This window comes from Pristis pectinata, chromosome 24, assembly GCF_009764475.1.
Source record: "Pristis pectinata isolate sPriPec2 chromosome 24, sPriPec2.1.pri, whole genome shotgun sequence".
NCBI lineage: Eukaryota > Metazoa > Chordata > Chondrichthyes > Rhinopristiformes > Pristidae > Pristis > Pristis pectinata.
In genome coordinates this window covers 31405193-31417953 of record NC_067428.1, presented here as the reverse complement: position 1 = coordinate 31417953, position 12761 = coordinate 31405193, and the positions used below count along the sequence as shown (strand labels likewise).

General features: G+C 36.1%; 1 protein-coding gene across 1 annotated transcript in view; it reads left to right on the top strand.

Moving 5' to 3' along the window:
• The window catches only part of LOC127582541 (protein unc-13 homolog A), a 261016-nt gene that overhangs the window by 84232 nt on the left and 164023 nt on the right, over nt 1-12761 (top strand). Inside the window, exon 9 of the mRNA XM_052037881.1 lies at nt 5287-5509. Within this exon, the coding sequence (XP_051893841.1) occupies nt 5287-5509 (223 nt within the window). The remainder of the gene's footprint in view (nt 1-5286; nt 5510-12761) is intronic.

Sequence of the window (12761 nt, the reverse complement as noted above, 5' to 3'; positions counted from 1 at the left end):
AGGCAGAGAAATGGCAGGTGGAGTTTAATTTGCACAGGTGTGAGGTTAGTGTTTTGGGAGGTCAACATGAAAGTGTACAGTATCTGGCAGGACCATTAAGAGCATTGGTATTCAAAGGGATCTTGGAGTGCAACAATACAAGTGGCTAGAGTGGTAAAGCATGCTTGGGAAATCGTGTTGCAGTTGTATAAAACTTTATTTAGGCCTTATTTGGAGTATTGTGTGCAGTTCTGGTTGTCACATTCCAGGAAGGATGTGGAGGCTTTGGAGAAGGTGCAGAAGTGGTTCACCAGGATGTTGCCTGGATTAGAGAGTATTAGCTATAAAGGGCGTTTTTTTCTGGAATATCAGACACTGCGGGGCAACCTGATAGAAGTATATAAAATGATGAGAGGCAGAGACAGGGTAGATAGTCTTTTTTCCCAGGGTGGAAATGTCAAATACCAGAAGGCATAACTTTAAGGTCAGGGGGAGGAAAGTTGAAGCAAGATTTGTGAGACAGGTTTTTTAACACAGATAATGGTAGGTGCCTGGAACATGCTGCCAGTGGTGGTGGTAGAAGCAGATATGATAGCAATGTTTAAAAGGCATTTAGGCAGACACGTGAAAAGGCAGGGGATCGAGGGATATGGAGCATGTGCAAGCAGATGGATTATTTTAGGCTGACATCCTTGTCAGTATCAACATTGTACAAGGAAGCCATGTTCCTGTGCTGTACTACTTTGTTTATTGGGACTTCAGTAGTGCTGGATTAGCTCAGGACAGTTAGATATCTTTTCTATTAATACCCCAACAAACTTGTTAATTCATTTCTTTTTAGATACTACAACCTAGAATTATAAATGTTCCAGTGAATCCGGCGAGTGTAAATAGAGCATGGGAAATAGGGCCCATGTTTATAAGGAGATTGTGAAATGGTGTCCCAGTGACTTTAAAAAGAGCGCGGAAAACAGAACAGTGAACCAGATGCTGAACTATCGGGTTTTCCAAAGAACGGGATAGCAGATGATCAGAATTTTACTGTGATAGGAGTAATATGCACTAGTTCAGAAGATCTGCCAGTGCAGCAGCACCAAAGAGCTGAGGGGGCTGAATTATTTCAGTGGTGCTGTATGAGAGAGCTTTCCAGTCAGTGCAACATCTTTGTTCTATCCCCATTAATCAGCAGACGTTTCTTTTTTAAGTTCTTCGGTATTCTGTTCTTTGAAACTTATTGCTGAGTCTGCTTCCACCTATTTTGACAATGCATGCCAAATTATGACAACGTGCTGTGTAATTATTATTTCTCATGGTTCTTTGTCTTTAAATCTGCTTTGTCGTATTTTCTTGGAACTGGAAATAAGTTTTTATTTTATTTGTCAAGTCTACCCTTAAGCTTCACTTATTTAAGGACAGCCTCAGTTTCTCTGGTACCTCCATGCAACTGAAATGTTGCATATCCTTATTCTAATAAATCTCCCCTGGACCTTCTCCAAAGCCTTTTCCCAGTTCTCCAACAGGGGCTTTACCAATATTACAAAATTATACCATAACTTACTTGCTTTGGCCATTTCTGTACTTATAAAACCTATGTCCTGTGTACTTCTGAGACCTCTCAATTTATGTTGACATCTTCAAAACCTTGCATCTAGACTCTGTTCCTATTCCCTTAACCAGATCATTGTACCATTTATTTCTTGCTATCACGATGAATCTTTGCACACTTTTCCATTAAATTTCATCTGCTGTATGTCCCATTTACATTGGTCTGTATGTCATCTTGAAATCTATTGCTGTTCTCTTCCAGGTTTACTGGTTTCCTAAACTTTTAATCATGCCCTTAAGCACGTCCAGGTTATTATTACATTTTCAAAAAGGAGAAGTGGTCACAGTGTCAACCCCTGGGTGGTATCATAACACACTTGTGCCTAAACATCACAAAAGAATTGTTCACCACAACCCTCTGTTCCTTAGTGAATTTTGCTTCCATGTGGTGACTGTTACCATCTTCCTTTTGCATTCAAATTTTCTATTGTGTGGCACTTGATCAAAATCAACTATTGAATGTCCATCTAAACAACCAACTGTAATATTCCCATCAGTCATTTTTGTTACTTCATGAAAACAATATTTCCTGAGAGCGCATTTTGGTCAGTAAAAGTTCACTGGCAATAGGACCAGTCGTTCATTGAAATGTACAAATTCAACATGACTTTTTATTCTATGCATCTTAGCAGACAGTTTTAGAGAGATTCTACTAACAGAATTTCTTCAAATAATATCAAATATTAAAATTTATAGAATGTTAACAGTTCCTTTTTTCAATCTTTTTATTAGTTTTCAAATTAATACAGATTGATATATAGCATCAATATTTATACATGTAATACCAAGAGATCAGGATAACAATCATAGCATATATAATCATAAAGAACAATAAAATATTTTTTAAAATCTGCAGATCCAACGATCTCTTAGTAAATGAATATAATATAAAAGAAAGGAAAGAAAAAGATTTATTATATAAATTTAAAAAAGAAACCCAAATCAATAAAAAAATTATAAACAATATAAACTAAACAAAAAAAACTTTTCAAAAGAAAAACAAACAACAAAAAAAAGGAAAAAAAAACTGGGCTAAAATTTCTCAGTAGAAACAGAGCAATATTATGTCGTCAAGTCCGTTCCTTCAAGTTGGAAAGTTATTGAAAGGGGATCTACATCATGTGAAACTATTGAATAAATGGACTCCAAATATCTTCAAATTTAAGCGAAGGATCAGCAGTACCACTCCTAATTTTTTCCAAGTTTAAACATGATATAGTTTGAGAAAACCATTGAAAAGTAGTAGGGGGTATTGGATCCTTCCATTTAAGCAAAATGGATCGTTTGGCCATTAATGTAACAGCTAACAGTTCCATAGTACAATTTTAGCTGACATTTTTGTAATCATTGTTCATTATCACCGTGGTTCTGCTACTACTCTGTGAGAGGCATATTGTCCAGCAAACTATTTTCTGAGTGGGTAACTTCTCTAGAATATACTGGGCAGAAATAGTATGTTTTGTGTGTAGTATGTAGAAAGCCATGTGTTTAGCAATGTATTAACAATTTGATAGACAGGAGCAACTGACTTTTGGCTAAACCTATGCAAGTTGAAGAAGGTTATTTGGGCAAGGTGTTATTCAACTTCCAGTGGCTACCACTTCTTAATAGTTTAGTGCATTAGAAAATAAAACAATAATGGAAGGAAAAGTCTAGGTTAAATATGGAAATAGGAAATCAAAAAACTGCAGGTGCTAGAGATCTGAAATAAAAACAAAATGCTGGAAATATTCATCAGGTCAAGCAACATCTGTAGAAAGAGAAATGGTTAATGTTTCAGGTCAAAGGCTGTTCATTAGAATTGGGAAAGAGAAAACAAGTTTTAAGTTGGAGAGAGAGTGGAGGAAGGATGGGTAATGCAAAGGGGATGTCACTGATCGGATGGGCCAGGATTCCATGGCGATGAGCTGTTGATGAAGCCATCTGATTTGATAGATTGATCAGAGCAGATAGAGAGAGAAAAGAAAACAAAGGGGCATGTGATATCTGTGAAATGCTGGTGGGAGCTTATGTTTTGTATACATTTTAATTACACTTTTAATTTTAACTAGTTAAAACAATTTCAATAGCTTTTTTAATGTCTGTGAATATCAGAGACTTCTTAAAAACTCGCCTCACAGACTTTTGATTCCTGTGAGAGAGACAGGGTTCTGGGGCAGGGCTTCAGCAGCAAACTAGGTGTGTCTTGTTACACCTTGTCACCTGACTGCAGGATCAGGAGATCAAGGACAGTCAGAAGCGCATATATGTGCAAAGTCAGTAGCTCATGGAGGGAGTGCAGGGGCCAAGTCTGGAGACTGGGCCGAATCAATTAAAATTCGGTCTCATGTTCCTGTTTTGCAATATGTTGTGGGTTACATTCTGGTATTCTTTCATTTTAAACAGACACCAGGATTAGTTACCAAGTAAAGTTGATGCTGAATTTGGAACTGAGCCACACTAACCAAGATTTCGAGTCATAGGTGAATTAGTGGATCAGAGTTAAGGCAGTAACGAGCTTTCACAGGCTCTGGCCTCTTGGGTTAAAGGATGATAAGTTCCATGTCCCAGTAAATAGTTTAATTAGGAGAATGGTCAAAGGAGATAAATTGACATGAAAGATGTTGAGAAAGCATGTGATTATATTGAGCCCTATTATGATGCTGGTTAGCTGGTGTCTCTATGGAGAACTGCCAAATAACTGCAGTGTGCAGATCAGCATGTTTCTGACTGTATAATTGCATATTTCATTGCTGAAATCTGGGACGTGGTGGAGGCCAGATGCTGATACATGTGATCTCTTGAGCTGAAGGATCTGATTATCTGATCACTTAGCTTTTGCCAGCCTAGGCTGACAAATCTAACACATTTAGACATGGTGTTGTTGATTTGGATGGAGAAATGTTTTATTTGCTTTAATGTTAACATTTAAATTTATACTAGATAAATATTTTTTAATAATGTTATTACCTTCTAATTTAAGTTTTAAAATACTTTAAACATTTATTTATATTTATTTCAATTGTTTTTTAAATGACTCTAACTGACATTTAGGAACAGTTAACATGGCCTTTGACAGCATGAACTGACAAAATGCCAATACAACGACGGCAGCCTCAATTTGTGGTGCCCAAGTCTCTCAAACCAAGCTCTCAGTGACTGCTTGTGGCCCTTCCTGCTTTGTAAATTGGCCACAGCAGCGAGGCCTAGAGTTCATTTGCACAGACGTGGGAGTGGTTGGGGGGTGGTGGGTGAACTTGAGGTGCAGGGCAGGTCAGCATGATCTGGCCCATTTTCATAACTTTACCCCAGGTTTCAATCCCTGTTCAGTGCTTTCCTGCATTATGTGCTTCAGCTGCTTGTGCTATAACCTGCTGAGGCAATGGGAAAAATTATTAGGAACTTTAGCTTCTTGTAAAATAGAGTTTATACAAATTGCATATATTCAGAAGACATCCTCTAACCTGAGACCAACTGTCCTTTGAGTGATGAGTTGCCTAGTTACTTTGTGTATATTTGATTTGTACATCACCTTTAATCATTCCAAACTTAACAGGTTTCTGGTGTAAATGAAACAATGCAATCCATTGGGTGCAAGTTGTGAGAATTGTAACATTATAGAAGATCTGAACGCTTTCAGGAATTAATATTATTTGAAGCTAGTATTTATTTTACAATTCTGTAATTTCATCATTGTGGCAATATGGTTTTCATTGTTTATAGACAATGAAGATCCTGACAGTGCAGTGGATGACAGAGACAGCGACTATCGAAGTGAAACTAGCAACAGCATCCCACCTCCATATTATACAACATCTCAGCCTAATGCATCAGTCCATCAGTATTCCATTTCTTCACGGCATCAACAGAATGGATCACGGGATTCTTGCACTGATTCTATTCACAGTTATGAGCTAGATTATTCAGATCATCAGAGGCCAATAAGGTACAATCTATTTTGTTGATGGCTGTTTGATTTTGAAAACGTATTATTTTCAATCGTTTTTGCTTATTGTTAACAACTAAAAATGGGGTTATATAGTAGAGCAGTGTGTCAGTTCCTGAGAACTGCACAGTGGTTGCAGATGAGGTTGTGCTTTATTCCTGACATGGCAAATTTCTGGTCTGACTAAGTTCATTGGGAGTGTTCCAGATAGACGGGAGGTAATTCTGAGAGGGAAAAACAAATAACAACATGACTGGAGGTTTAAAATGCTTGCCTTCCCATTAGGTATGTGGAGGGAGCCCAGGTAACAGGTTGTAATTGGTAATAATCTCTACTGTAATTAGTTTCTGAGTTCTAATATGTGGGCCTTTTTCATTTAAAATGCTGAAATGATTTTTGTGAATTGTTTTCTCAACTGAAAATGTCACCTGTGGTTTTGTAGTGCATTGTTCCTTTCCAACTGCGAATGTAGTATTTGCTTGGTATCTTTACCAGTATTTTCATTCACTTGTGAACAGTTCTGAACCCTGGCCTGGTGCATAGTTTGACCATGATATGAGCTGACCTAATACTTAAATGACTGCACCTTGGTGTAAACCAGTAGTGTAATTTGCCTGCTCCACGATGTTGATGAATTTTACTGGTTAACAACAAAACCTTAGAGAGAAGTGATAGGAATCTGGCTGAATTTATTTTGTCCAGTGGAAGAGGTATTCCCTCCCAGTAGCCATCAGGTTAAGCAACACACTGAATAGATTTGCGAAGCAGTGTACGCAATTGATGGTCTTCCTTTTAGAGAGATTGTGGTTTTGATATGAACTGGAATAAATTTCGGTTCATGAATAAAGTTAATGCACTGCACTACAGTTCAGAAAGGTAAGCTAATTGGAAGTTCTTTAATAGAAATGTTGTTTTACAATGCCATTGGGCAATTCTTGAGAATTATAGTTTTATTTAAATATTTTAATTGTATTTTGTTGGCTTATTAAATATTTTCCCCAAGTGTCTGTAATTAGGGAAGTCTTGTTTATGCTGCCAGTAGAATTGTTTTTAATGGAAATGTACAATGCTTTCAAAATGTTGCAATTAGCAACTTGAAGCAACTATTTGATTGAGTATAGAATACATGATCTATAAATTTTTTTTACACTTTTTTTAATATCAGTAATGAAAAGAGCAACATTTATAACTAGGTTATACTTGAAACCAGTTTTAAAGTAATTTTGGAAAATATAGGTATGATTTTAAATATTCATCTAGAGGGAGTTAACAAATAATATAGTAGAACATATGGGACATTTCCAACTGCTGTGAGAAATTCTGCTTTTCATTTCTTTCTTTCTAACAAACTATTCATTTTATTTGTTTCCCCTTCCCTAATTACAAAGGCTGAATCTTCTCCAGTAGTCTGTGTGGTATCATGTACAGGCAATCTGAAAATCCACATTGTCATCTCACATACGCCATTACCCTCAATCACCCAATGTCATTTCCACAAAAAAAAAACATTTAGGTTTATCAAGCACTAATTTTTTTGAATAACCAAGTTGGCCGTTTCTAATTATTTTCATTTTGTGTAGAGATTTAGTAATTTCATCCATTTTAGATTACTGTAAAATAGATATTTAACAAATTTGTTTTAAAATTATCCAGGTAAGCCTACCTTTCTTTTGAAAAATAGGTATCATGTAACATTGTTTTCATTCATTCAGTGCACATCAGTTCTCAGCATAACTAAATATAATTTTCAGGACCTCTACTCTTCATTTTGCAGTTGCTGGTGGAATCTTTCTATTCATTTTTATCTCATTCTCACACTTCTTTTCCACCTTTTAGGTTGACCTAGCTTCCAATAATTTGATTGTTTCCACAATGCTCTCTTCCAGTTAATGTGTCAGGATTCCAAATCATTAGTTCTTTTCTGCACTATATAAGCAAAAGATTGATATTTTATTAATTCATTACCTCATAGTCTTTTAATAAAACTTGATATTAGTATACCAAATTATAATGCAATTTTGACTCTTTTTTCTGATTCTCAAAATAAATTTCAGCTGATGTACATCTGCTGTCAATCAGATATTCTAAGTACTTATCCATTATCCAGAAGAAAAACAAGAGAATACCTAAAGCTGTCTGGTTTGCACACACCTTGAAACAAAGCAAATGTGACTAGCCAGGTAGCAATTTTTTTCCTTGGCATAGGCAATTGAGAAATTGAGAAACATAACTGGCAACATGTCTAAGAGAATGGAACACACTTATTTCCTTGAGATTATCATCGCATTTAAATCATTTGTTTTGTAGCTTCAAATGTGCAAATATAATCTGTTGTTGCATTTCCATCCTGTAATTTGAAAACTAATGTATTTGATTGACCTTTACACTGTGATTAGTGTGAAATCATTCATGCATCATTTTTAATCATAGCATTTCTCTAGGCAAGCACAAATTATGAATGGCTAGAATGGTATACACTTTCACAAACTAAGCAAATTGTATTTTTATTATGTATATAAATTAAAGATGTCAAATGTGCAAAATATTGTATTACAAAACAATGCAAGTAATATAAGTGCAGCAGATGATGCATTTATGACTGAGATGATTGCTTCTTGGTTTTGTTACTCAGATTTTTAAAGATTATTTTAAATATAGCAGTATAAACTTTAATGTAATTGAGTTTAAATATTGGTACATTAGTGTTTTGCACTGTAAATTATTAGTACATTTAGTGCTCAGAGTTTATGAATGTACTTTATAAAATGATTCTCTCTTTAGGTTGCTCCTTGCTGTTTGATACCATGAAATGTATGTTAAGTTAATCAGTTTTATTGTTCCTCTTAAACCAGAGATCAGAATTCTTGCTAATTCTCTGTAGGGAAACTATGTATTTTTTTTACTGGTGTAAGGAAATGAGCATGCTTTAAGGGTAACATCTTTGATCAGTTTTAAATTGAAAAATAATAATGTTGTTTAATTTACAATTTTAACAACTTAAGGGCACTATGTGGAGTGTAGTATACCTGTGACTTAAATGATGCCAGTGAAAATCTATGGTGTAAAGTTATGTTGTACTGGAAGCTAGTTTTTAAATTTACATTAAGATATTGATGCATTAAGAAGCTTATTAATTGGAATGTTTTATTCAATTGGCCATTCCTTTTCCGGAAAACCCTGTGTAGTTACTTGGTTGTTGCCTCTGTAACTATATCCTTTAAACATCTGTTCTCATTAATTGACATTTTCTGTAGTGAAATTTGCTTATAATTTCAAACTGGAAATATTGCTACTCATCTTTATATAGCAGACTGTTATATTTTTATTTCATGTAATTTGGTTTGCTATTTAAATGTTCTTACACCACTGTATGAGGATGAACTTTAGAAACTGAAGGAACTATTGGGTACTATGTTCTGAGACCACTGTGTAATTTAAATACACAATGATGAAAAGACTGATTTTGTTTGTGCTGGTCATGATGGTAAAAGTCTTTTTGTCATTTTCTCTTTATAGCCTAAATCACTCACTTTGTCCAACACATTGGCTGAGAATCCAGCAACAAGAAGGCTGAGAAGTCAAATGCCTGTTTTGGGATAATTGCAACAAAGTGCTGTATAGTTTATCAATAAATTATTTGATAAATTTCTCTTCCTTATTTCCCTAACTAACTTGCTCAACTCTAAAATATACATTAATTTCATAAATGATCCAGAAAACAGTTGTCTCAGTAGGGTATACAATTTAAAAAGTAACTTTTTTTTGTTTATTTAATCTTCCCTCACTTTTTTCCTCTTTTGTGCTTTCCGCTTTCTCTGGTAGACGCTATGATAGCATAGATTCTGCCACAAATGGACGCAGTGACCTAGAGACTGCGTCAGACTCTAGCAGGCTAACCAGTCGTCAGTATTCCCTTGAAAGTAGGCAGTCTCTAGATCTGTCGGATAGGTGGGTTTTAACCAAATCTATTGCCTTGTTCGTACACTAGACATTTGTGGTCTATAATGTGCTGTGGCTTCTTGTCTGGTAGTTGTGTGCATGCTCGCTTAAGTGTTTCTTCTGTATTTGTGAACATAGTGGCTTCAATGGTGTAATATCCAAAGATGAAATAGTACAAGACTTAACAGTGCAGGCCACCAAAATACAAATGTTATGACTACATTATCTACAGTATTAAAATGTTTGATTTTTTTTGTTCTTCAGACTTGCATACTATCTAATTGATAAATTGCAACAACATGTCAACAGATTTATTTAAATAAGAATTTGAGGTTGTATTTTCACTGTTTGCTTCTAACCATTCAAATATCGGGCATCATTATTAATATTTGGATGGTGTGAAATCTAAAGTAATCAGTGATACTATCAGTTACTGCAGTCTTCTGCCACTTGTAAATTACTTTTGGCGTTGAAGAGGAATTTCTCAGAACTTACCAGGTTGAATTAAGATTTATCTCACTTTTCATTTACAGTGCCGGGGCATTGCAGGGTTGGAAGGCTTCTGATCATTTTATTTATTTTTTAATATTTGTTCTTTATATCAAGATTTCTAAGGCAGCTTTTCTTGTAAGTTCTCAAATCTGAATTATAAGAAATTTTAAATCAGGCAGTATCTTTGAATAACTTCTGAAATCAAATTATGAAATTATTGTTCCTAAATTGCAAGGTTCCTAATTGTGATGGGTTCAGTAACTGCCTTCCATCATGGCTCTTACTTTTATCCCAGTATTAATAACAATGCATTATTTTTGACTAACTCTTTGATTATTTTAAATCACTTCATTGTTCCATGTAGTGACACTTTAAAAATAAACTGAGCTTTGTTTTGCTGAAATTGTTTACAAATCAGCAGTTTGATGGTCCCAAATTAAATTTGGCAAATGGAATTGGTTTATTATTATCACATGTACTGAGGTACATTGAAAAACTTATCTTGTATACTGTTCATACAGATCAATTCATTATACAGTGCATTGAGGTAGTACAAGGGAAAACAGTAACAGAAATGCAGAATAAAATGTAACAGCTACAGAGAAAGTGCAGTGCAGGTAGGCAATAAGATGCAAGGTAGATTGTGAGGTCAAGAGTTCATCTCATCTACTAGAGAATGTTCAATAGTCTTATAACAGTGGGATAGAAGCTGTTCTTGAGCTTGGTGGTACCTGCTGTCAGGCTTTTGTATCCCCTCCCAATGGGAGGGGGGAGAAGAGAGAATGTCCAGGGTGGGTGGGGTCTTTGATTATGCTGGCTGCTTTACCGAGGCAGTGAGAAGTATAGGCAGAGTCCATGGAGGGGAGGCTGGTTTTCGTGATGTGCTGAGCTGTGTCCGCAACACTCTGCAGTTTCTTGCGGTCACAGGCTGAGCAGTTGCCATACCAAGCCGTGATGCATCCAGATAGAATGCTTTCTATGGTGCGTCGATAAAAATTGGAGAGGGTCGACGGGGACATGCCAAATTTCTTTAGCCTCCTGAGGAAGTAGATGTGCTGGTGAACTTTCTTGTCCGTGGCATTGACGTTGTTGGACCAGGACAGGCTTATTGGTGATGTTTGCTCCTAAGAACTTGAAGCTCTCAACCCTCTTGACCTCTGCACCGTTGATGTAAACAGGATCGTGTGCACCGCCCCCTTTCCTGAAGTCAATAATCAGCTCTTTTGGTTTGCTGATATTGAGGGAAAGGTTGTTGTCGTGACCCGTGTTACCAAGCTCTCTATCTCCTTCCTGTACACCAACTCATCGTTATTTGAGATCCGGCCCACTACAGTGGTATCACCTGCAAACTTGTAGATGGAGTTAGAGCAGAATCTGGCCACGCAGTCATGAGTGTGCAGGGAGAGGAGTAGGGGGCTGAGGACGCAACCTTGTGGGGCACCAGTTTTGAGAGTAATCGTGGCGGAGGTTTTGCTGCCTATTCTTACTGATTGCTATCTGTTAATCAGTAAGTCAAGGATCCATTTGCATAGGGAGGTGTTTAGTCCCAGGTCTCAGAGTCTGGTGATGAGAAATGTGTAATGTATTGGTTCAAATGCTGCTTGGTTATTATGGGTAACTACTTGAGTTTAAATTCTCATAATGGGAGCTGTTTTGTTTTAAATTCACAGTGCTACTAAATTTAATGCGGAAGAATGAACCATCACAGAATGCCGATGCCCAGAAGACATAAAAGTGTGTGTGGGATCATGGCTAATTAACATATGGCATCATGTATTGTTTGCATTATAAAACAAAGTAAATTGTGGTGTGAGGCAACAGTTTTGAATTAATCCAATAAATCTTGGATAAATTACAGATCTGCAAAACTTAGGATGACAGTGAAAACAAAGTTTTAATTGTAATCATAGAGACACAGGAAAGGCTGCAGATGCTGGAAATCTGGAGCGACACATAAAATGCTGGAGAAGGGTCTCAATCTGAAACCTCAACTGTTCATTTCCCTCCATAGATGCTGCCTGACCTGCTGAGTTCCTCCAGCATTTTGTGTGTTGCTTTTAATTGTCATCATAGCCCTGCTGTATTATAAGGAATCTTAAAGTTTCTTCAACGGTATTGCTTTTGTAAGTTAATCAGTGGACTGGCAGTAACATTAATAAAAGTCATAGTAACCCAATCTCTAACATCAGGCATTGTACAAATACCAATAAAGGCAGATTCCTTCAGAGAAATAAGTTTTGTATATTTTGAGCATACTTGGGAATTAAATCAGGACCCCAAGTAACAATTTTTTCTGTATTTGAGTGAACTGATATATGATCCCTTGTTGTCATTAATCAATCCTTGGGGGAAAAAATTGGGAATTCAGCCTCTATTTAAGAAAACTATCTGCTCTCTACACCCATAATTTGAAGAATAGATCACGTATAAAGTGGTCAAGTTGGTATTAGTAACGAACAAGGTGATTGTAGAATATTACACTGGAACTAGAGAAGGAACATTTATCAAAAAGACTAATCAAACATACCTGCATATGCACTATAGTGTGATTAATTGACCAATTTCCAGTTTATATCGTAAATGGGCATTTATCTGCTACCTGTTTTGTTTGCTCCTTTCTGGATACAATGTGACATATTTATAAACCTGCAGTTATTTATAAGTTGAAATGGTGCTGAGTAGTTAAACATTCATTCCATCTCAATTTCTAGGAAGTCCATTTCTTTTAGAAGAAAGAATTTTGTAGTTTTTGCTTTCCTTGGAATTGTACCATGATATCTTTGAGATCACAGCTGGAGTACTTGCAGATTGTAAGCAGTTT